The 24,209-nt window shown below is 39.6% G+C and overlaps 1 protein-coding gene across 5 annotated transcripts in view; it reads left to right on the top strand.

Annotated features, from left to right (window-relative positions):
• Positions 1-20,812, top strand: part of cbwd (COBW domain containing) — a 36,168-nt gene extending 15,356 nt beyond the window's left edge. For 4 of the 5 annotated variants that reach the window (XM_007892638.2, XM_007892637.2, XM_007892640.2 and 1 more), the window contains exons 8-16: positions 3,253-3,299; positions 4,376-4,462; positions 5,179-5,223; positions 10,063-10,119; positions 12,667-12,718; positions 15,684-15,752; positions 18,218-18,283; positions 19,163-19,292; positions 20,699-20,812. In XM_007892638.2, the coding sequence (XP_007890829.1) occupies positions 3,253-3,299; positions 4,376-4,462; positions 5,179-5,223; positions 10,063-10,119; positions 12,667-12,718; positions 15,684-15,752; positions 18,218-18,283; positions 19,163-19,292; positions 20,699-20,772 (627 nt within the window). In that variant the 3' untranslated portion in view covers positions 20,773-20,812. The remainder of the gene's footprint in view (positions 1-3,252; positions 3,300-4,375; positions 4,463-5,178; positions 5,224-10,062; positions 10,120-12,666; positions 12,719-15,683; positions 15,753-18,217; positions 18,284-19,162; positions 19,293-20,698) is intronic. The other variant, XM_007892642.2, reaches the window with a different exon arrangement.
• The last annotated feature ends 3,397 nt before the right edge of the window (positions 20,813-24,209 follow it).

Here is a 24,209-nt window from a genome sequence, read left to right as displayed (position 1 = left end):
CTCTGTGTGGTCGGCAAGTTAAATTGAAACTGAAGTGGTAATTGAAATCAGGGCCTATCACAGTAATGGGACTGTCACATAGTGATCTAAAATATTAATTTCCTAATCATGGACAAATGATTGGACAAGATCACATGCCAGCCCGTGACTCCAAGGGCCTGACATTTTGGCCAGAGCCACAGTTCTTTTGTGATTTGCCTCTTAAAAACTTGGCAACATTCAATTGAAAGAAATTAATGAACAGGGATCCAGAACAGGAAGGTCAGGGGAAAGGTGTTTTTTTTTACTTTCTGTGTTGATAGTGCACAAGTTGCTTTTGATTATTTACAGGGAAAAGGCACAAAATGAATTACCACTTGAATTACTACATAATAGAAAGTCAATGGGGTTATATTTAAGGGTCGGATGGCTTAAAAGTTGCTGTCATTATAGGGTTGGCTAGTTTGCTGATCTTTTTAGTAAGAACTTATAAATTTATTGAACTAATTTTACACAATTTACGATTTGTCATTTACTTTTAAATGATTAACAGAGCACTTTGATTCTGCATCCCTCTGAACTGTTACACCTTTGACTTTAAACGGTTGTGGCGATTGGGCTATTTAAAACTGTATCTTCTCTGTCTGAACTAATGTCAATGTTTTGAGGCATCTTTGCCACCAATGCTGCAACAAGAGTTTTGCTGAGCTGGGTGTCTTAAGGAGAGAGAATATTCTAAGGGCGGTACATGGTTAGAGCACTCGCCTTGCAAGTGAGAGGACCTGGGTTCAAATCCCAGGTCGGGCGAAATGTTAGACAAATTTCCTTTCTCCGCATGACTCTGTTTACCAATCAATAAATGGGAACCCGGCTGCTCTTCAATCTGTGGGTAATAATCCCTTCAATAAATAAATACAAAAATAAATATAATAATTTGGTCACTCAATTCACGACTGATTGTGGGACACTGCTGTGCGCAATTGGCTGCGGTGTTTCGCCCACAAAATATACAGTCCATTCACTTTACAGTATATTCTGTGAAGGACTTTGAAACGTCTCGAAGACCTGATAAAGCGCTATATGAAATGCAAGGATTATTATTATTATTTCTCTACTCATTCCCAAGTAGACTCAGCAAAGACCAGTGATCGGACCTAGGACCTTTGTGGTCTATATTCCCAGTAGATACTGCATTTACCATTTAGAAACCTTCAGAATATTTATTTTATGTTCTGTTTGCCTGTGTTACATAATTGAGAGTATTTTAATAGAATAATATCCTGTTATAGAAAAAAGTTCCTTTGAGCAAACTGGTTTAGAAGCAGAATAGCTATGACGTTTGTCAAGAACTAAAAGAATATTTCAGGTTTTCAAAACACATACTTTGGTTGGTTTTTAAGACATGAGAGGAAAATTATGAATGAAAAATTATGAATTTAAAATAACATTTGTTAAAGATTTGAATTGGAGGCACAAACAGGAATTTCAATTTTGGAGGTGAACAGAAAATCAAAATACGTCTTGTTTTTTGTAGTGCAAGATATTCCTGAAATTAAGTTTAAAAACAAATGATAGTTTTGTTAAATAGTTTGGTGCAGAAACTTTTTCTACAGTGCACAAACTATGGGATTTTTTAAAATTGAATTTTGTTATCAGCCATTGATATGGTTATGGGAACAGATAACCTGACATGAGATGGAGTGATAACCAGCTGGAAATCTGCCTGAGACCTCTCCTTATAATGCTATCGCCTCATGCAGTGCTACGTGATCTGTGTTCTACATTCTGCAGTCTGTGTTCCTTATGCGCTGATCTGACCTCTTGTGCCCCATTACAGAACGTCTCAATACCTTTTTAACTGGACCTTCGGTCACTCTCTTGCTCTCACCTTTCCTGCCTTTCAGCCCTCCTGATTCCAACCCCCAGCTCGGGTGCACATCCTTGACTGTCCACTGTTTGGGATGTCCTCCCGAAGGGAAGGGCGCTACGATAATGTAATTTGTTGCTGCAGATTTTATTTATAGTGAAACTAGCTGTACCCGTTGCAACTACGCTCGCAACCAAAGGATCCAATATGGAATGTAGATTGACACAGACAGACAGACATTTCATCTTTATCTATAATCATCTGGGAGGACTCCTGTGGGAGGATTCCTTTTGGGAGGACTCAGTGGGAGGACTTTGCGCTTTACAAATGTAATTTTGTTGTTGTTACCGCGGATTAGCTTTGTTCGTGTTCTTTATTTTGTTCCCTCCACTTGGCTACGTGCGTCCTCTGTGACCAGGATACCACTGCAGCCACCAAGTGTACTGCAGTGTGTGTGTACGTACGTAGGTGCTCTGTAACGCACAATGCCACAGCGCCACTTTGACTTGGCAGCCACCAGGTGTAACTGCAGCAAAAAACGTAGAACTGAAAATTAACTCATGAACGATAGGAGATGCCTGAAAACAAATATACCCATGTCACTCTGAGATATTAGACCTTTCCAATGAGGTATAAATCATGTCACTACGTCAATCGGTTATTGAGATCCTTCTTAGAAGCGCAGACCAACATCGTCGTTTTATTAGTGTGTGTGTGTATATATATAAAGATAATTGTGACGTGATATAGAAGATTAGGATTCGGCAGATTTTTCACAGTGTTTTTTACGAATGAGAGGGGGCTCAAATTCTACTTTCAATTTCTTTGGAATCGTTTTACCCAGTGGATGTCAGCGGAGCTATGAAGAAATGCAAAGAATTGAGTGTTTATCTGTAAAGGGGGGTTCAGTCAGGGTACACCATAAGATTCTCAAGGCAAGGTGAGAGAAAATTGGTGAAGCTTTGGTTAATATTTTCAGGAGCACTGTACCTAAGGACTGGACAACAGCAAATGTTATCCTGTTCAAAGATGCAGTAAGGCATGAGATTAGAAATTATAGATTACTTCACCTGGCAACTGTAGTGGGAACAATACTTTTAAGAGTGTTATCCTGGGTGCTATCAGTCATCAAATCTAGAGCCATTGGCTATAATGGGAGTCAACATAGATATAGAAGTACTCATGAATCTGCTGGAATTTTTTGAATGAATAGCTAAACTAATATGTACGAGGGCTATCTAGCAACATTAGAAAATATTACAGAAGATGCATATTTTCAGTGCGGAAGCATTTTATGACACCTATTCATATGTCCATTATTGGACACCCATAGATCCTGTCAGTTCTGTAATCCAGAAGAGTTAGTAAATGCCATGAGTTAATAAATTATCTTGTGTTTTCTACAGCATTTGACAGAAGAAAAGCCTGATGGTCTGATTAATGAAGCAGCAAGGTATATTTTCCTAAATAATAATTCGATGGAGACAAACACCTATATCAATGCTATGAAGCAATTATAGCTACTCAAATAATAATAATAATAATAATGTTCGAATGTCGGTGGGGAATCAGTTTAGAGAGCTGGAAATTTGCATGTTAAATGCTTACTTGCCCTGGGTAGCTGAGTATTTTTAAATGAAATTAATTTTGTAGGTAATCATCTCCTGCTCTCAGCCCCCTTTGGACCCAATACTTCTTGGCTCAGGCTTTTAATCTGAACTGACTCTTTGTCCCTCGATCGGGATCGCAGCCTGACCTGATTCCATGCTGCTGGCTCAGGATCTAAACCTGATTTCATCCATGTCCTTGGCTCAAGATCTTAACCTGACCTGGCTCATTGGCCCTTGCTTGGAATCTTAGCCTCTCTAAGTTAGATGCTCCTGACTCCCACTATGTTCAATCTATGTTCAATCTATGTTCAATCTATGTTCACTATGTTCAATCTATGTTCTGCCCTAGCAGAAGTAGAAAAGTGCACTCTTGTTGAAGTAAAGGTGCTCTTCTGAGGTAGAGGATAGAGCTTAATTGTTTGGGCACAGGCTTGTGGTTAGGAAATAGAGGGAAGGTACTGGAGAGGGAATTAGGGTGGGGGGCTCATGTGGAGTATAAAGACTAGTTGGATCGAATGGCCTATTTCTATGCTGTAGTATTCTATGCAATTCTTTGCAATTGTGCTGTTGTTTCTTGTTTGGGAAGACTGGTTGAAGCCATTAAAAGGAGTGTTGCACTCCATACATTAACATTCAATTAGTGAACCCAAAATTATTCTGAATTTTACTTTTTTTTAATAGAAAGTTACAGAGCACACACATTATAAATGTTATATTTTATGACCTTTGCTTATTTTCCATGTACGTATGTTTCCCCTTCTTCCCACCCCCAAGCCCCCACAAAAACTACTATATCTACCCGTGGAAAGGAATGATACCTGTACATTTGGATTTTTGCACTGTCCATCCAAATTGTGTCCCGGTTGACTTTCATTTGCTTTTGATTATAACCCGATGTTCTGTTTATTACTATGTTTAGGCAGATTGCCCTGGGTGACCTCATTATAGTTAACAAAACTGATCTGATTCACCAAGAGGAGCTGGATGAACTAAGGCATATTGTAAGGTAAGGGAGCTGATATTCTATTTACAGGGTGCTGATTCTCAACTACCCTGTGGGTAAACGCACTGAGAATTGCTGTACTGAGCCCTGGAGATCAGAAGGTGCCAGGTTCGATCATTGACCTCAACCAGGAAGTACGTCCTTGGACATGGGAAAAGAGAAATTGTGTCCTCATCACTATCGAGTGAATCCTGCTGGGAGAAGTTTGCATGTGATACAGCTCATAGTCGAATAGTCTTAGAAATAAACTCTGACTATATTTACTCTTTTGGGATGGGAGATAGTCATACATTATGCTAAGTGAGGTGGGAGAGGCGGAGTCCATTGTGGGTTTCAAAAGGGACGCAGACAGGTACATGAAAGATAAGACGAAGGGGTGTGGGGAGAGAGTGGTCAGTGAGATTGAAAGAACAGCTTGCTCTGAGCCAGTTGTATTATTTATAGATTAAAATATTTTTGTATTGATCAACTGTGGTAAAATGTTACTAGTATTGAGAAATGCAAATTGAACAGGCCTGATTTGTGGCAGCTGATCACTGCAGTACAGATAATGTGTACTATTTTAATATCAATGGATGGGATGGGACACCAGATGATAGCATTGAGACTATTGTAAGTTTGAAGATTTCTTATTGAATGTTGCTTGGTGTGTTTGATTGTGCGTATTTAATGCTATGTGTTTAATCCTGTGTGACATTCTCAATGTTTCTATATTTTAGGTCAATCAATGGACTTGCTAAAATAATTGAAACACAAAGATCAAGGTGAGCAAATTGTGTATGTGTGCTTTTCGGGGAGTGTTCAAGGAGTTCAGATACTTCACGGTAGTTTTTTCACTCTTTGCTGAGTTGGCATTTAATTTTTAATTAAATTTAATGTCTCAAGATCTTCCTCTTTGACCATGGCTTCAGCCATCCTCCCATCTCCAGCCCTCTTGATCCCAACCTCCATGCAAATCCTTATCTGTCCACTGCCTTGAGATGTTCTTCCGACGTGAAAGGTGATGTACAACTGCATTTTGTTGTTGTTTGTTGTTTTTATTATTGTATTTAATTTCATTCAGATTCTTCTTTATAAATAAGATATATTTTGCTAACTTTTTTTCCCTCCAATATTGGATGTTATATTTTGAGCAGAGGAGTATTCCCCTGAGACTTTCTATATTATATTATGATGACTTTGCATTTCAATGGTTATGTTTAAGAAAGTAAAGTTCTTTAAATTTCCACCTATCTCCCTTCCCTTCCTTTATGACCTACAGAACCTGTTCCCCACTATTCAGCTGAGAATATAGAATGATCATCTCACAGCTCATGTTAATGCTGCTGTATGATTGATTGTCAATAGGTGCACTTGATTCCTGGCACAACCAGATTACAAGTTTTCTCGGATTCACACTGTAAAATTTTGCACCATCTAGAGGCGCCGCTTACAATTTACAAGACGGGTACATGTTAGTGGGCTTGTCTTCATGACCAGGAACTGTCTTATGAAGTATGTTGCTGTTTTTCATTATTTGGAAAAGAGCATCCTAAAGTTTTTTTTCACTCTTTTTAAAGACTAAAAGTAAATGATTCACCACAAGATTAGTACAAGATCAAGAAGACTCTTCATCCCATCTAATATCATTGTATCAGCCTCGCTCAGTGGTAGTACTCTCGCCTCTGAGTCAGAAGATTGTGGGTTCAAGCCCCACGTCAGGACGTCTGAATCTTCTAATCAAAAATAGCTTTATTGACCATAAGACGTAGGAGCAGGAGTAGGCCATTCGGCCCCACCATTTAATAAGATCATGGCTGATCTTCTAACCTAATTCCATTTACCCGCCCTAACCCCATATCCCTTAATCCCTCTATCCTTTAGAAATCTATCAACCTCAGTTTTGAATATGTTCAATGACTGAGCATCCACAGCCTTCTGGGGTAGAGAATTCCACAAATTCATTACCCTCTGAATGAAGAAATGTTTCCTCAACTCAGTTCGAAAAGGCTGACACTTAATCTTGAGACTATGACCCCTAGTTTTAGATTCTCCAACCAGGGGAACAGTCTCACGGCATCTACCCTGTCAAGACCCTTAAGAATCTTATAGGTTTCTATAAGATCACCTCTAATTCTTCTATATTCTAGAGAATATAGGCCTAGTTTACTCAACCTGTCCTCATAGTCGACTCCCTCATCCCAGGAACCAACCTAGTGAATCTATGCTGCACCCCCTCTAAGACGAATATGTCCTTTCTTAAATAAGGAGACCAAAACTGCACACAATATTCTAGGTACGGTCTCACCAAGGCCTTATACAACTGCAGCAAGACGTCCCTACTCTTGTACTCTAACCCTTTTGCAATGAACGCCAACATGGCATTAGCCTTCCTAGTTACTTGCTATACCTGCATACTAACTTTTTGTGACTGGTGTACAAGGACTCCCAAATTCCTCTGAACACTAACACTACCTAGTCTCTCCCCCTGTAGAAAGTAATCTGCTTTTCTATTCTTACAACCTAGGTGAATAACTTCACACTTCCCCACGTTATACTCCATCTGCCACCTTCTTGCCCACTCACCTTGCCTGTCTATTTCCCTTTGCATTCTTTGTGTGTCATCCTCACAGCTTACGCTCCCACCTATCTTTGTATCGTCCGCGAATTTAGATATGTTAAGTTCTATTTCCTCATCTAAATCATTGATATAGACTGTAAATAGTTGAGGCCCAAGCACTGATCGTTGTGGCACTCCACTAGTCACATCTTGCCAATCTGAAAAGGACCCGTTTATCCCTACTCTCTGTTTTCTTCCTGTTAGCCACTCTCCAATCTGTGCTAATTACCTTTAATTCCATGGGCTCTAATCTTATGCAACATCTTATTGCTATCTGATTGGCCCCCAAAATGTTCCTCTTGCTGAAGGTTGACTGATTCAGTTGAATTGAAATTCCTCATGGGGTCCGCTCCATGCTGGAACCCCGTTGCTTTTGTAGTGAAAGTGTTCTTCATTGAACAGTCTCCAAGTCTCCATTGTGTTAACTTTTATGGATTACTGTCATGTTTTCTTTGTTTTGTTCAGGTGGCAGAGGTTAAATCACTCAGCCAGTAGACTTAAGAATTTATGTTAGAATATCCTTCATTATTAGTCCTTGTACCTGCTTCAAAACATGAAAAACTTCATCAACCATGTGCACTCAACAGAGATTTCATGAAAACACATTGTAATCTTAATATGATCCAAATTTAGATATTTGTATTGTACTGAAAAGGAATTTCCCATATGTGCCTGGCTGATACCAGCCTGCTCAGCACAGACTGAGACCATAGTGAGACCATAGTATATGTATGTAACTCAATGCCACAGCAAGGGATGCCTTACCCACCAGACTATTGGAGAAGTCCAAATCTAGATTTTGTACCCATGTGGGGAACATACATATTGCCAACAATTTCCCTGATAAAATCTGTCATGCCTATCTGTGGGGTATTGTGTGTAAATTGGCTGCTGCATTCACCTGCAAAAGAAGTTTCAATACTTCACAGTGAAGTATGTGCAGCACTTTTGAGATGTCCTTCTGACATGAAAGCTGCTATATCAAACATAAAATGTGAAGATTATTATTATCATTAATAGAGGACAATCCAGAGTTGCTCCCAAACTAAGACTTTTTCAGGTATGAAGAACTGCTCAAACCTATTGATTTACAAATGCAGTTGTCAAGAAGTACAAGTGAAATGAGCTTCATTAAATTGTTTTACATCAGTTGGAAAGTGTTACGCACTGAAATGCGTCTTCTTGCAATCGATTGTTGCTGTACACTCAAATAATACAGGCACAAAATAGCAGAAGCTTTTCAGATTTTAAGTACAGTGGAAATTCACTTTATGGTCGTTAACATGGTCAGTTCACAAACATGGCCAGTGTTTTTGCATCTTTTGATTTCAGCATTGTATAGTACAGCAATATAAACTCACTTGTGAGGTCAGTCAGCTAATATCAAAATTCCTCAGACTGCTTGCTGACCTTGATTGTGAGTTTCCACTGCATTTATCAAATGCAAGGATTATTATTATTATTTAAAATTAAAACTAATTATTTTCTGTGTTTTGGGTTTGTCTTTTCTGAATCAGTTGTCTGAGAATATATGCATGCTGGCCAGATTTCAGGATACATTTTGAATTATCTCCCTGCCTGAACACTTGGCATTCTGTGAATGTTTTAGCCTTTTCTCAACAAAGAGATTTATCGAGTTTGCTGGAGCTCAGTGTTACTCATAAGATTTCCCCGTTCACATTTAATTTGAAACTCGTAGGAGCCTAAATATGAGTTCTGGGAGCCCTGTAGAGAGCATACAATACAGACACAGTATGTTTATGGCTATTCACTGTACGCATGAGCTTTCATCTTGTGAAAGGATTTAACGAACAGTTGATGTAATATTGTTTTTGATCATTGCAAGGAATGTATTTGACATGTTCCCTTAGCAGCAGTTCCGCTGGTGTGCCTCAAACAAACGCATTAGGATGTGGTTTTTTTCCTGAAAGTTTTTTTTTGCTTGCTGACTGACTGCGAAGCAAAACCAATCGGATCAGCCATTGCGGCTACTGTCTGCTACCTTCTCTTACACGATGAACCTTTCAACATAATAATAATAATAATGAATCTTGCATTTCATATAGTGCCTTATCACGTTGTTAAGATGTCTCAAAGAGCTTCACAGAACATACTGTAAAGTGAATTGACTGTATATTTTGTGGGCAAAACACGACAGCGCATTGCACACAGCAGTGTCCCACAAACAGTTGTGGATTGAGTGACCAGATTTATGTATGTAGGTAGGTAGGGATTATTACTCCTGGAAAACGATCTTCCAATCGACTAACAACCGGGTTCCTACTTACTGCTAGGAGGTGTGTGGAGTAAGGAAACTCGTCTTAAGGTTTTGCCCTGTCTGTAATTGAACCTGGGTCCTCTTGCTTGCAAGGAGAGTGCCCTAACCAATACGCTGCAGGACTCCACACTCACTGAGCCAGATGATGTTTTACTCCTTCTGGCTCTGAGTTTATTCATGGAGTTGTTGGAACATAGAGGAAAGTTCCAGGTTTAGTCGCAAATATGAGCTGAGCTAAAGGATAGTGATTTGCTCTTGTGTATTCACTTACCACCAAGGTCAACATTGTACTGGTTTAATGCATTTCATACCTGCTTATTTGTGTAGCAATCCAAATGTAATGCAAGGATTATTATTAATATACCATTCCCTGCATCAGTAGGTGAAATAAAAAAACAACAATCAACAAAACCGTGCATTTATATAGCATCCTTCATGCACCAGCGTCTCAGAGCAGTTAGTGCAGGTCAGATCAAATGATGCAAAATGGACTTTCCTTAAAATCACGTGACCTAACGAGTCTCCCAGGACTCTCTTGCCTGATCCTACATGGACACAGACTTGCCAAACATTGAATAAACCAACCCAACTCCACAAGCAAACAAAGGAGGAAGTTTTGCTTTTGTGGCAACAACTTCACCTGAACCGGTTTACCACCTAGTACACTCTTTGTACTGTGTTTGTGTCTCATGGTAATTTTTTACTTTTGGTTTTCTTGCCTTTCAGAGTTGATCTTTCAAACGTTCTTGATTTGCACGCCTTTGACAGCCAAACTAATGAAAAGTATGTATTTGGATCTGCAGTCATCATCTTCCAATCATTTGTTACAGGTTGATTTTTTTTCACAAAGAAAATTTCATGACAAATGAAATTGGTCATTGAGATAAATATTACAGTACATTTATTTTGCCTATGTTTAGGCCTTTTTGCCAGATTAAGGAGATTTAAGATAGTGTTTATTTGTCATTTTGAGTTTTCTTTTAAACAAAGTATTATTTCTGCAGCTATGCTTTAATGGGTAATTTGTTCTGCATAGTTTAATTTTGTTTTAATTGCTGGTAGCCTAGTGATCAGTTCACTATTTTTCTCTCGGCTTGCGCTTCTCTTCCTTACCCTACCCTCGGTCATTAAGATGACTTGGGTATCCAACTGAAGTACATATAATGGGGTCAGATTTTTAGTCCATGTGATATTCATCACCACAAATGGACTGGAGATGGAACCTCCATACAGGCTCACTTTTGAAGTCCAAGATGTTGAGTCTGTGATGTTGAACTATGTATGGACTTAAGTGCTCCGAAACACTATCCCCTGTGAAGGGTGCTGTATAAATGCAACTTGTGTTGTGTTTGATCAGCAGTTAGCAGGATAAAAGCTTTTTTCAGTGCCTTGGGACATCCTCCCAATGTGAAAGGCGCTCTATAAATGTAACGTGTTATTGTTCAGTAAGCAAATGCCTTCCTCACCACCCACCCTCCACCCCACCCATCCATCCTCATATTCTGTAAACCCCCATTGAAAGGCTGTTAGCTGGAAGTTCAGCCGTGTGGACACAGCTATTAAACTTCACCATTAATAACAACCCTGGAGGGGGAGGAGGGGTTTCTTCCCCAAGATGATGAATATCACAAGGTCTTCAGATTTTACTCCAATATACACCTCTTACACAGATGATTGCAATAGCACCAAATCCATTCAAAGGACCTTTAATAAGGAAATACAAATTTAATACGATTCGATGCATAAGTGGCAGGAGAGCTACGCTTGGAGAAACTTTGCTTTCAAGGCTCTGTGTCGTACAAGCACACAAATGGTGACTTGGCCGGGTTTATAAATCCCATTCCCATTTATATGCTTGCTGATGGTGGGGAGAAAAGGCAGAGTGAAACTGCTCTACAAGCCTGTTTTTCACAGCTTGGTAATAAAAACGAAGGGGGCAGGGAGAAAAAAATCTCTTAGGAGCTTTAGTTGTTTTGATGGATTAAACTTGGCTTTCCCCCACTGAGATCCATTCAGCAGACCTCCACTCAGCAGCCCATTCACATATACACTACTTGCATGCCCAGCGTCACCAATTTACCCCCTCAGAGTCATTCACAAACCACTTGGTTGCTTTGTTTGAAGTTACCACCTACTCATTCTCACCCCCCGCGCCTGACCATATTTCACAATTACAAATAAAGTGTAATCTGTTGGACAATGTTTACCTGCAAGGCATCGCTCAGCAGGCCAAAGCACTGCTGCTGACCGACACAAAAAGCATTGCTCCTGGAGCACGTTTTCCTTTCTTCCACTAGTCCTTGCAGTGTGGCAGTGGATTAGCTGCTGGATGCTAAATTTCTTTTGGAGATGTAGCTAAGCCCAAACATCTGCAGCTTGGAGGGTGAGGGGTTGGTGTCCAGATTTCAGGGTTCCCTTCGAGGTGTTAATTAAAACTCCAAACAGCAGTCACCAAACTTCTTTGATTGCCTGTAAACAATGGTACAAGCAGCACAACAAATAACCACTGAAAGGCTGCAGCTTTGTCCTGATCTTAATGCTGCCCTCTCGACTTAATATGCATTAATGCTCGTGACTGAATGCAGAAGGAAGATCAAATTCAGCAGTAACGTGAAGAACGATTGCTTCCACATTCACTTCCAGAGATGAGTTAGACCGCCTTGTTTAAAATGCTTGCAGTTAAATTCACATTTGGCTTCATTTGCTGTCATTGTAACATTAAGTCGCATGATCTCCATGTGTAATTGTGCTGTGTGGAGGATTGACCCCAGTCAAAAGCAAGCCTCTGTTCTTTCTCACTGTAAACAGCTATGGATCTGCGAGCAGCGTCTGACCATGGTCACAGAATGAGAGGTTGTGGTGAGGCAGGTAGCAGTCCCACTGTTTTGTGGACAAGTAGCAATATCCTGCATCTGTGACTGTTGCATCTGTGTGGCAGAGCTTTTCCAATGGTTCAGTCTCTGCTAAAGTAAATTTGAACCTTGCAGATGAGAAGATCCCATGGGCACCAGTCGCCCTCAAATAAGTAAACTCTGACAGCTAATTTGATCTTGATGGTGGCGTTGTGGGAAAATAGGACACCTGTTCTCATCAAGCATATACATGTGTCCAGCAATGGTCATTGGATAGCGATCAGGAAGGGGAGGACTGGCTGACTTTTCATCACCTCTCACAAGTCTCGGACACTGCTGCCAATTGGAGGCTTCCAATTACTCTCAGCTGAGATCAAGCATAGCTCTAAGCTTTTTATGCATGTGCATGTGCAGAAGCCATAGTTAATTCCTCCTTTGGTAGGAAGATTTGTGCTCACTCCTTTATCCGTTTGTTTAGTTTGCAGGAAAAGTTTTGCCACATGCAGACAACCCGACCTCACCTTGACAAGGTAAATGGCTGTTATGAACTGCTATTTGAACAAATTTGCCACCAGATATGGTCCACTTATTGGTTTACTTAATTACTTGTCAGATTAAAAACAATATTGACTGGATTTAGCTATTAACAGCCCATTGCTTTAGAAATTTAATTAAATAAAACTTGTCTGCTTGCTGTAATTATTAAATGTATATACTATGTGTGTGTGTAGAGAGATATATATAAATAATATATATATATAAAATATATATTGTAAGGTGTGAACCTGCCTCAGTTAGTAGTACTCTTGCCTCTGGGTCAGAAGATTGTGGGTTTAACTGTGTCAAGATTTTGAACTCTCACTAGTCTGACTGCATTGTTGGAGGTACCACATTTCAGATGAGACGTTAAATCAAGGTCCCCTCTGCGTGTTCAGGTGACTGTTAAAGTTCCCATGGCATAATCTGAAAGGAAAAGAGTTTATCCTAGTCAATCACTTCATGGCCGTTTGCGAAAAGTTGCTGTGTGGAAACTTGCTGCTGTGCTTGCATACAAATACACAATCACTATTCTTTACAATAATCTCTGAAACCCTTGAGACTTTTCAATATAAGGCACTATATCAAATGCAAGGTGACTTATATGTAATACATACCCAAGAATAGGAAAAAAGCAAATAATCTAGCCACTTCAATCTTTATACCTATAGAAAGTTAGCATGGAACAAATAAATAAATCCCTTTAACTCTGCTTAATTTCTTACTGAAAAGGTTATGGAGCACAGGGACTAGGCATGGATCTGTTCTTGACAACTATTCTCAAGCAAGATTAGGAGAGATTCTGAACTATTCCCCTCCGTCACAGTAGCAAAATACATTGCATCCTGAAATTCACCAGCCTCAAATTGAACTCAAACCTCAGTTAGCTCAATGAGTATGTAGCACTTTTTAATAATGATGTGAAATGCAAACTTGGAATAAGTTCCTTTATGATTGTGGTTTCTACCAGTCTCACTGCATCGTTTCTGTGAGGCATCTGAAGCCTGGAGTGTCTCATGATATCAACCTTAAAACCACCATCTTTAAAATGTAAGATCTTGCAGAGTTTTGGAAAAGTTTTAATTTTGAAGCCTATTTTGTTTTTCTGTAGATATTTTAGTAACTGGCTTCCAAATTAAGACTGAATTTTAAAAAATTCTCAATTTTTTTACTAAAATTTTAATACAATGAGCTTGAAGCTGCAATTGTAAGAAATTTCAGGTCATTAACACCTGTACAGGCGTCTTGAGAAGCAATGTTTTATTGGAACTGCTGGTCTATTCAGAAGTTCCAAGGTTCCTTTGTGGAGGTTCGTGTATTGAATTACAGAATATCACCAGTGAAATATTTCTGAGGTAACACTGCAGAAAGGACTGGAGAACCTTCGCAAATACAAACAAGATTTTACAAGTCGGTGCCAGGTTGGCTCAGTTGTTAGCACACTTGCGTCAGGGTCAGAAGATTTTTGGTTGAGCCCCACACCAGGAATTGAGCTCATAATCCAGGCTGGCATTCCATCGCAGTACTAAGTGAGCACGGCGATGTTGTAAACAAATGCCACTTCCATTCTGTATAAAGCCTTATCACGCCGAAACGTTTCAAAGTGCTTCACAGCCTTTCTGTAAAGTATGGTGGCTGTTTATTTGTCGTGGACGCAACAGCCAATTTGTTCACAGCAAGCTCCTGTAAACAGTTAGGAAGTAGCTGAACATTTTTTTTCTCTCTCTGGTGGATTGTTGACCAGGACACCAGGAGATACTCCCTGCTATTTCTGAATAGAGAAAAGGAATCTTTGATGTGCACCTGAACAGGCAGATGAACCTTGATTTAACGTTTTATCTGAAGGACAGCACCTCCGACAATGCAGCGCTCCCCCAGCAACAACAGCTGTAGTTTTGTTGTATCCTTCAAGTAGGATGGTATGTTGGAGCATTTCATGGAGATGAGGTCAGAGCAAGGGAGGAGAGGTAGAGGGACAGAGTTCATGAGATTTGGCGTACAATTGCTGAAGACTTAGCCACTAATGGTAGCGAGGAGGACATAGTTTGCTGAGCTGCTGAGTGTATGAGCAGAAGAGTGGGTTAATAACAATCTGCATAATAATAATCCTTGGATTTGATACGGCACCTTATCACATTGTTGGAACATCTCAAAATGCTTCACACCTTACATTGCTGCTAACACCCAAGTAGTGTGAGGCCAGACCATAGCTTTAAGAACATAAGAAATGCTAGATGAAAAAAGACCAAGGTCCATCCAGTTTACCTTCCACCTTCCTGGTGGTCGCATGCACATATGTCCCAAACTACCTATGTACTATATCCCATAGAGTCATTTCCTGGCTTTATCTCACTGCAGTCGGGTCTAGGTAGCACCATGTTGGTTACTCCAGATCTCTGCCGCACCCCCCCCCCCACCCCCCCATTCCTCCCTGTATCTGTCTTTCAGATAGAATTCCATCTTAAAACCCATCACTTCAACCACAGCTATGATCACACCCCCTGACCCTTCTCCCTTACTTGATGCCTGACCCTGCCACTGTGAAGCGTTCTGAGATGTTACTCCACGTGAAGAGCGCTGTATCAATACAAGTTGTAGTGGTTTGTTACAGTGCAGTTTAGTAACCAACTTGATGAAAGCGAAGTATATTAGAATGAGGTTGGGAGAGTGAGTACTGCCTGAGGATTGATTTAATGCTTGGGTCTGTTTGCTGTACGCTCAGCAAGGCTGAAGCAACTTCAACATGAAAATGCCTCCCGAGTGTGCTCTTGCTTTTCCCAACACTGATTCGACTTCATTGATTCACTCCCAAAGCTATCACAAATCAGAAGTCAGACCTCAGATCTTTTCTGGGCCAATTCAACCTCCACCGCATGCTGTGCAACAACCGACTGAGTGGTGCTGTTATCTACAGATCTCATGGGGGTTTAATGCAAAACTCTTTTTTCTTTATTGCAGAGCATCATCACGGTTACGTTTGAATGCTCAGGCAGCATTCTTGAAGAAGACTTAAACCAATACCTCCAGGTATGCTTTATTGATGACTCTTGTTTTCCCCTTATGTTTGTGCTCAGCAGAACCTGACCTTCATGTGAAAAGACTTCCTTTGGCCAAAAGTTGCTCCGGAATAATCAGTAAACTCATTAAATTGGTGCTTGTGGTACCTTCCACTTTGCAAAATTGGCTGCCATATTTACCAGCAAAAAAACAGTTATTGTATTTAACAATTGCCTTGAAACACTTTAAGACATTTTAGTGTTATAAGACTCAATAAAAAATTATTTTTATGTGGTTAACAAAATTATTTCAGTTGCCACAGCAGTGTCTTTCCTTGTGTGCTTTTTTATTTCGTCCATCTTTCTTGCTCATCTTTGAATCCAGCTGTTCTTATTGCATGTAGAACTGGCAATGTAGTGAGATTTCTGACCAAACTCAAGGTATGTATTGAGTGACACAGATTGAAGAGCATTTTAATGATTTGGGAGTCATTTATTTCTAAGAGTGAGCTACATTGAAATAGGTTACATTTCGAAACATGGTGTCTCGCTCCAGAAAGAGCCAAATGTGGTCTCTCAAATGGATACCAATATATTGATGCTTTGTTCATCGCCCCCTATAAGAAGAGAAAATAAGCCCCATGTTTAGCTTTAGCTAATTAATATCAGGAAGTAAAAATAGAATATGGCTACGGGTAGTTGGACGGGATTGAAAGATTAAATGAAATCTTATCCCAAAGGTGTATGCTCTATAAATGCTTGCTCCTGTTTCATTTAACATTATTTTGCAGAGGTCAAGTTAATCTTTTGCTATCCAATGTCACTGCTGTTCAAATCGCGGTGCACTAAGGGCTCCAGGTTAAAAAGTAATTTCATCTGTGGAGCCTTCTGTTCATCACTGTCAGCATGTTCCTTACCACTAGTGAACAGAAAGCGTGGAATATGGAACATAGTGTCTTCTTCAACACCTAGAAGTACCGGTACTACCAACTGTGGTGTGCGTTAAGGATGTAGCTAGACTTGAGATTCAGATAACCTTGATGAACTGCTCACGATTTCATTTCAGCCACTAAGTGTAGTACACTCCACTCATCGTGGAGTCCTGTAGCGTATTGGTTGAAGTACTCGCCTCGCAAGAGAGGACCGAGGTTCGATTCCTGGGCAGGGCAAAACCTTAGGCAAGCTCCTTACTCCACACGCCTCTGTTTACCCAGCAGTAAGTAGGAACCCGATGTTAGTCAATTGGTGGATCGCTTTCCAGTGGTAAAAATCCCTTAATATATAAATAAATAATAAAATAATAATTTGGTCACTCAATCAACAACTGCTTGTGGGACACTGCTGTGCACAATTGACTGCTGTGTTTCACCCACAAAATATACAGTCAATTCAATTGTTGTATATTCTGAGAAGCACTTTGATGTGATGAGGCACTATATCAAATGCAAGGATTATTACTTTCATTCCTTTGTAACACGCTGCATAAATAATGGTTGTACAAAAAATGATTTTTTGGTCAGTCGGGTGTCTGACCGACAGAGGGAACCCATCACCAATGCTTAAGAATTCCCAAACCAAACAGAGTTCCAGGCATCCCACCTACTCAATATATGGGAATTTCTGTGTGTAGGTAGGATGAATGGAGCTCTGTTTAGTTTAGACACTCTTTAGCATGGTGATGGGTTTCTGCATGTGTCAGACACCCAGCTGACCAAAAAAGACAAAAGAATTTATGCCATATTCACCTGTCTTTGGAGGTGGGAAGAGCAGCACGGAAGAGGAGCTGGTGACAATTGATTCTGAATTTTCTTTGTGCACTGGTGCTGGTTCATGTTGAGTTGAGCTGTCCGTAAGTGCGAGTTTCAGCACCAAATGCCCATGCAGCATTGGAATAACGCTATCGCGTTTCTACGGCTGTAATGTGCTCCAGGTTAGAACCTGTATGGAATCAGCACAGACACAGAATAAGATAGAGGGGCTGGTGACCAGTTGCCAGTGCCTCCACTTTTACACAGCTCCTCCAGCCTCTGTAGGGTTGAAAGCAGCAGGATCTTGCTGAGGTTCACACCTCCCAAATAATGCAGTTGTGATCTGATCAGTTGTAACCTGTGTGCAGCCTGAGGATGATGGTAATGTTCTCAGGCAGTTTGTGATGAGTTATGTTGCTCACAATTCCACTCAGCTCATTGTACATCTCATTCCCTTTACAGTTCCTCACTGTTTTATTTGTAAATAGGTGAAGGATACCATGTTCAGTGGGGCTGACTAAATTAATGTGACAGAAAATAATAAAAGGGATGTTTTGGTAATTTGCTGGCCGTTTGCTCCTTTCACATCCATAAAGATTCTTCAATTAACTATTTTGTAGAGGAACTGGACCTGTGACTGCAATAGCGTTGGTACTAAATTTAATTGTATGCAGCCTTGTGCAATGTCTTACTAGAAGCCTCTATCACTGCATCATAGGCTCAAAGCTATGTTTGTCTTCGCTTTCAGAATCTTTTGTGGGAAAAAAACATTAACAATAAGTCAGGCAACCCAATGGAAATAATACGTCTAAAGGTATGTTTGGACATTTTATGGCAATAAATGCGCAAAATGAAAGGGATAAATAGTGGAAGGCTTTGGTGTGTTGTTACCACTTCATGTTTGTGGAGTCCTGTAGCTCAGTGGTTAGAGCACTCACTTTGCAAGCGAGAGACCTGAGTTCAATTCCAGGCAGGGCGAAACCTTGGGCAAGTTTCCTTATTCCACACGCCTAATAATAATCACTCCAAAAACAATAATAAATTGGTCATTTTCAATCTACGACTGTTTGTGGGACATTGCTGTGCGCAATTGGCTGCCGCGTTCGCCCACAAATATACAGTCAATTCACTTTACAGTGTGTTCTGTGAAGTGCTTTGGGACGTCCTCCCGACGTGAAAAGCGCTATATAAATGCAAGGATTATTATTATTATGTTTAACTATGGTACTGTAGTGGAAGTCATCCTTTTAAACATCAAAAATATTGCTCACCTTTTAAGCAAGAGACCTAGAGATGCAGACGTGACCGTAACTGTATGAGTAACAGATCTGGAGATCTTAGCTGGGCAAGTATCATACTGCATGGGTTTTAAAAGTTAGAGCTGGGACTACACAAAGTGATGCTGACGATATAGTTCAAATGAAACATGAGTTAAATAGGAGAAAAAAGTGAGAGGTTGGCAATAAATTAGAAATCCAAATTTCAACTAGAGTCTTACTGGCTCTTTCAATTACCTAAACAGACAAGTGGGCTTCAGAATCCTAACATGAATTTATGTTATTTGTGTGTAGATAGGAGAATTGTATTCTGTTTTGTAAATAGGATGTAATTGTATGTAAAACTCTGAAATGTTGTTAATCATTTGGAATTTAAGGTAAACATATTGATCCTTGATAAATCCATTATTTCCCAGGCTCTTGTGTCAATAAAGGAAAAAACACAGCAGGTGATTGTCCAGGGTGTTCATGAGCTGTACGAGCAAGAAGAGACTTCTGTCAACTGGGAGTCAGACACTGAAAGACTCAACCGTTTTGTCTTTATAGGTAACCAGAAAGTGAAAATCGTATCCAGTTATATATGTTGCCTTTTTTTAAAGGGAGAGAGTTGGGGGAGTTGTGTGTTTTATTCAAATTTGAACCAGATAGTGAGTTGAAAGCAAAACTGAGACTTTTCAATGTAACTTGGTTTTGTAAAAGTTGGTTTAAAAAGTATCAGAATAATTCTTAATGGTTCAGTTGATGTAGTACTGAGACCAAAGGAACAGTAAGTTCCCATATTTAATGACAATTGTCCTCACTCTTCTGAGAGAAAGAAGGATGAAAATGATTCCTACTAAGTGGAAATACAAAAACATGGCGTCCAGGGTTTTTCACACTAGTGTGTTTTTATTCAGAGGTCTGGGGAGAGCGGTATTTCATAAAACATTTAACTACTTTTCTTAAATAAGGAAGAAGTGTGTTAGGGATACTATTAAGAGAAGGGAGTTTCTCCCAGTGTCCTGGCCAACAATCCTTCAAACTAAAATTGGTCACTCATTTCATGGCTGTTTGTGAGACATTGCTAGGCCCAAATTGGCTGCGAAAAAATACATAATCACGACACTTTACAGTGATTCCTGTGAAGTGCTTTGAGATGTTTTGATTAAGTAATAAGGCTCTATATCAATGCAAGAAATATATGCGCTTATTATTTGATCCTTATATTTCTTCTTTGAACTCTACAACACAGTTTGAGTACAGGACTTGCAACCAGCGGTCCTAGGTTTGAATCCTGATAGGCTTCACTTAGCCTTTCATCCTTCATCAATGAATAAATGAGTGCCATATCTTAGGATGTGGGGGAAAGTAGTATAGTGCAGTATCGCAGTATAATATCATCGTGCTTGGATGGGGAAACTAGGAGACTGTACAGTGCATCTCTCATACAGTGAACAGTGCCCATTGGGATAAACATGTTGCAAAATCTGCCCTCAACACTTCTTGCCGATCCCAATTTACACTGCCGAACCACCTTAGGCAAGTTTCCTTACTCCACACACACACACACACCTATGTTTACCTTGGAGTAAGTAGGAACCCGGATGTTAGCCGATTGGGGGATCACTTTCCGGGTATAATAATTCCTTCAGAAAAAATGTGGTCACTCAATCTGCGACTGTTTGTGGGACACTTGGCTGTGTGCACAATTGGCTGACGCGTTTCTCCCACAAAATATACAGTCAATTCACTTTACAGAATATTGTGTGAAGTGCTTTGAATCATCTCGAAGACGTGATAAGACGCTATATTATTACACAACAATCTTTTGTAATGGAGATTGATATACTAGGTAAATCCTCTCTCTTTATATTCATTATTCATGATTTTTGTTTTCTCATTGACATGACACATTATTCACATGTGGGAGTGATTTACTTACACTGTGTACTGTTCTGGATTTCTCTTCACAGGTAGAAACTTGGATAAAGAAATTCTAGAAAAATGTTTTTCTGCTGCTGTAATAAAACCAGGAGAGTCCAGCTGAGAATAAGAATGAAACATTAAAAGACACAAATTCAATTCAACTTCTGATACTTGTGAAAATTATTTTTTTCTCTCTCCATTATCCCCATTAGTCTGCACATCATCACTATGTCTCCTGCTCTAGCTGTAGAGTAGCATGCTCTGGGCTCTGAATTTCATAATTATGTAATTTGGACAAGGTTATATTTTCCCTTCATTAAATCTTTCAGAAAGAGAGCAACTACCCTAGAACTTTCATGTTTCTAACACAAAGCAGGACTTTGACTTAAAACAAAGTTAATATATTTTAATGGGAATGCTTGAAATTTATGTTGGTCTGCAAAAGAAGATGGGAGTGCCCTAATTGGATGCCATTGCACTTGGCTAGTGATCCAGGGTTCCACGATTATGATTTCAGTTCAGTGATCCTTCCAGCGTGTGTGTTGGTTTAAGCAGCCTTGGGAATCGCTTTCTTTACTTTTCTGAACTTCTTTAAGGAGAATTAGCTGGCCTCTGCACCAGCTCATGACATGTCAATACTCTGATTTAGCTAAATTCAATTTTAATTCGGAAGCGTTTTTCCCTGCTAACAAAACCCTGCAGAAAAATGGTTTCCAAAATTAAGATTAAAGCTAAGAATTCTCCAAAATTCTACATGATTTGAACTTTTGAAACCATGGTTTTAAGATTAGGACCAGGCAAAATTGAAGGCCCGAGGATCTCACTGAGGAATTTTGTGGTTGTGCCTGGAAGGATGCCAATGGGAGTTCTGTGTGTCTTGTTCTTCCAGCTGGAGGAAGGTGCATCCTTTCAGCAGCTTGCAAAGAGAAAAAGAACAGTGACAAGGTGAAAACTAACAACAGAGATGGAGAGAACACCAATCATGGTTAATTTGAATGAAATTGAAGGATACAACAAATGGAAGTGACTATTGTCACTTTTCTCCAAAAGGTGTTCTGGCAACCACTGCCGATCGCAGTTGAGGTTTGCTGCTTTGAATATGTATCATTGTGTTTTGTAGAGTTTCACCTTGGAGTACAATTTTATTAATAAATCATATTGCTTTGACTGTCTGAAAATTATCCCCTATTTGCATTTTTAAACCTGGAGTAAAAGCCTGTCAATACAACAACAAAATTACATTTGTAAAGGGCCTTTCATGTCGGGAGTATGTCCCAAGGCATTGAATATTCAGGGATCAGGATCCCAGCGTGGGGGGCAGGGTTGGGATGAGGGAGGGCAGAGGGGGTAGGAGGGTGGCTGAAGGCAAGGTCGAAAAGGAGGGTCTTGAGTCTTGCTTTGAAGGAGGCAAGAGAGGGAGCAAGGTGAGGCGATTATGGGATGGAGTTCTAAAACACTGAATTGCTAGTCTTATAAAGCTTGTAACTACAACAACAAAATTACATTTGATTACAACTCTGGTTTGTAGTCAAAAGCTATAATGCAGGAAAGTATTACAAACTTAATTTGTGATCAAAATCACAATGTATTTTTTTATCTAAATGTTCAAAAAAGTCTCTTCATCTGCTGAAAACTAGGATTAGAGAGAGCAGTATATACTTAAGACTTGCAATTTAGCTGCTGCACTTGCCAACAAAAGTAGTCACTGCACTTTACAGTAAATTCTGTGAAGTGCTTTGAGATGTCCTACTGATGGGGATAGGTGCCATATCAAATGCAAGGATTATTAATAATTATAAGATGCCGCCTTAAATGTAGTGGGAATGGACATATCCACTATTTAGCTGTTCTGAACATTTTCTGTTCTGATTGTCTTTTTGTGTGATTTTATGCATTAGTTAGTTAGTTATTAGTTATCCTACCAGGAAGTTTGCAGGACTGAGGCTTTTAAAATCATTTTTTTTGGTGTTAACATTTAATTAGTGGAGAAGCAAAGCTTTGAACGTAAGCAAATTGGGAGCATAAACGCTCTCGGATGTTACCACGAGTGAAGGGCGCTATATAAATGCAAATTGTTGTTGTATAAGAGGGCAAAACCAAGCATTTAGGTTAGTGCTAGAACTATTACGGGACTAACCTATAAATCTGAACCTTTTATAAATCCAAATTTATTATGGTAGAAAGGTACTACATTTGCTTTCAAACTACAGTACCGTGAATCACGTTATACTTAGCATATGTTTGATCAATTGCCCGTTAACCAGACAAGTCATACAATTTTCAGGCTAGAGGCATATTCCCCAGATTCCTTTAAAGACTTTAAAGTCTATTTTTGAATACTTGACATAAGAACATAGAGGAACAAACAATCTGACTTGTTTGTACAATCTGACATTGTGTTTGTGTGATGGTGGTTGGGTTTCAATTGAACAGTTTCTTTGTAATAAATGCACTTGTTCTTGCATGTTTCTTTAATAAAATATGTTTAATTTGCAATTCTTCTTCTGGTGTGTGTATATATGCAAGTGAGTTATAAGGAGACTAAACATCTGCCAACTCACTGATGAGAGTGGCACAGGAACCATTACATTATTGCATGAAAAGCAGAGCGCAATATGTTGTTCTACCCAATCTCACGAGAGAGCAGGTTTATCTCAGTGGCGGACAAACTTTTTGGTCGACCAACAAAATACATTCTCTTGATTAATTTATTGACTTATGCCATAAATAAAGACATTCAATCAAGAAAACCCTGGAAACACAATGTTGATTGAATACGGACTTACCTAGACTAGTGGGAATGTTGTGGGGGAGAAGTTTTTTGATGGCCTGAGGGGCACTGCCATGGTTTGGTCATTGCTTTACACAGTTCTCTTTCACTAAGGTGAATCTGATCAGTGGTGCTCACCCTGAAGCCTCAGATAGTTTGGTGTGTTTACTCTTCGAGGTTTGGGTTTGAATCCAGCTCACATTCACGGATTGAGAGTTTCTTTTCTCTAGCAGTTGTGCGACTCCTCTGTGAAATGTGCTTGATTGGTTTCTCAGCCCACATTAAATTTTGATTGCTCACCACAAGTCTAACCAACTAACAGCTACACATTCGGTCCCTCATTGCAGAGAGGGTCACCAGGAAAACAAGTCAAAACGGTGCAGTGAGGATAGATCCTTTGCTGACACCTTTTTGGGGTAGAAGAAAAGTTCTGACTTATAAAGTTAGTCAAAAACAAGCTTAAGGTAAAGTCTATGGAATTTGTAAGTGAAATTGTCTCTTTTCTCAATGTTAATGTAAAAAAAATGCATGGCAATGTTCCGCATGTTAAAGTTGATGCTATTTAAATCTCCCTTTTGAACCCGAGGAACACAAGTAGGTAATTTGCCCAATCAAACTATTTTATCATGTCATGAGGTTCGATAAGGCCTTTATACATCCGTAGGAGAAATACACTTCCCTGTTCATATATTCCAGACTCCTTTTCACAAAGCCAAGCTTTCCATTAGCCTCTTTGATTGTTGTAAATTTGAATGAAAATCTGGTTTATTTTATTTATCCTTATCTAC

The sequence above is a fragment of the Callorhinchus milii genome, unplaced genomic scaffold, assembly GCF_018977255.1.
Source record: "Callorhinchus milii isolate IMCB2004 unplaced genomic scaffold, IMCB_Cmil_1.0 Scaffold1, whole genome shotgun sequence".
NCBI lineage: Eukaryota > Metazoa > Chordata > Chondrichthyes > Chimaeriformes > Callorhinchidae > Callorhinchus > Callorhinchus milii.
Note: the sequence above shows the minus strand (reverse complement) of the source record. Positions and strands in the feature narration are given on the sequence as shown.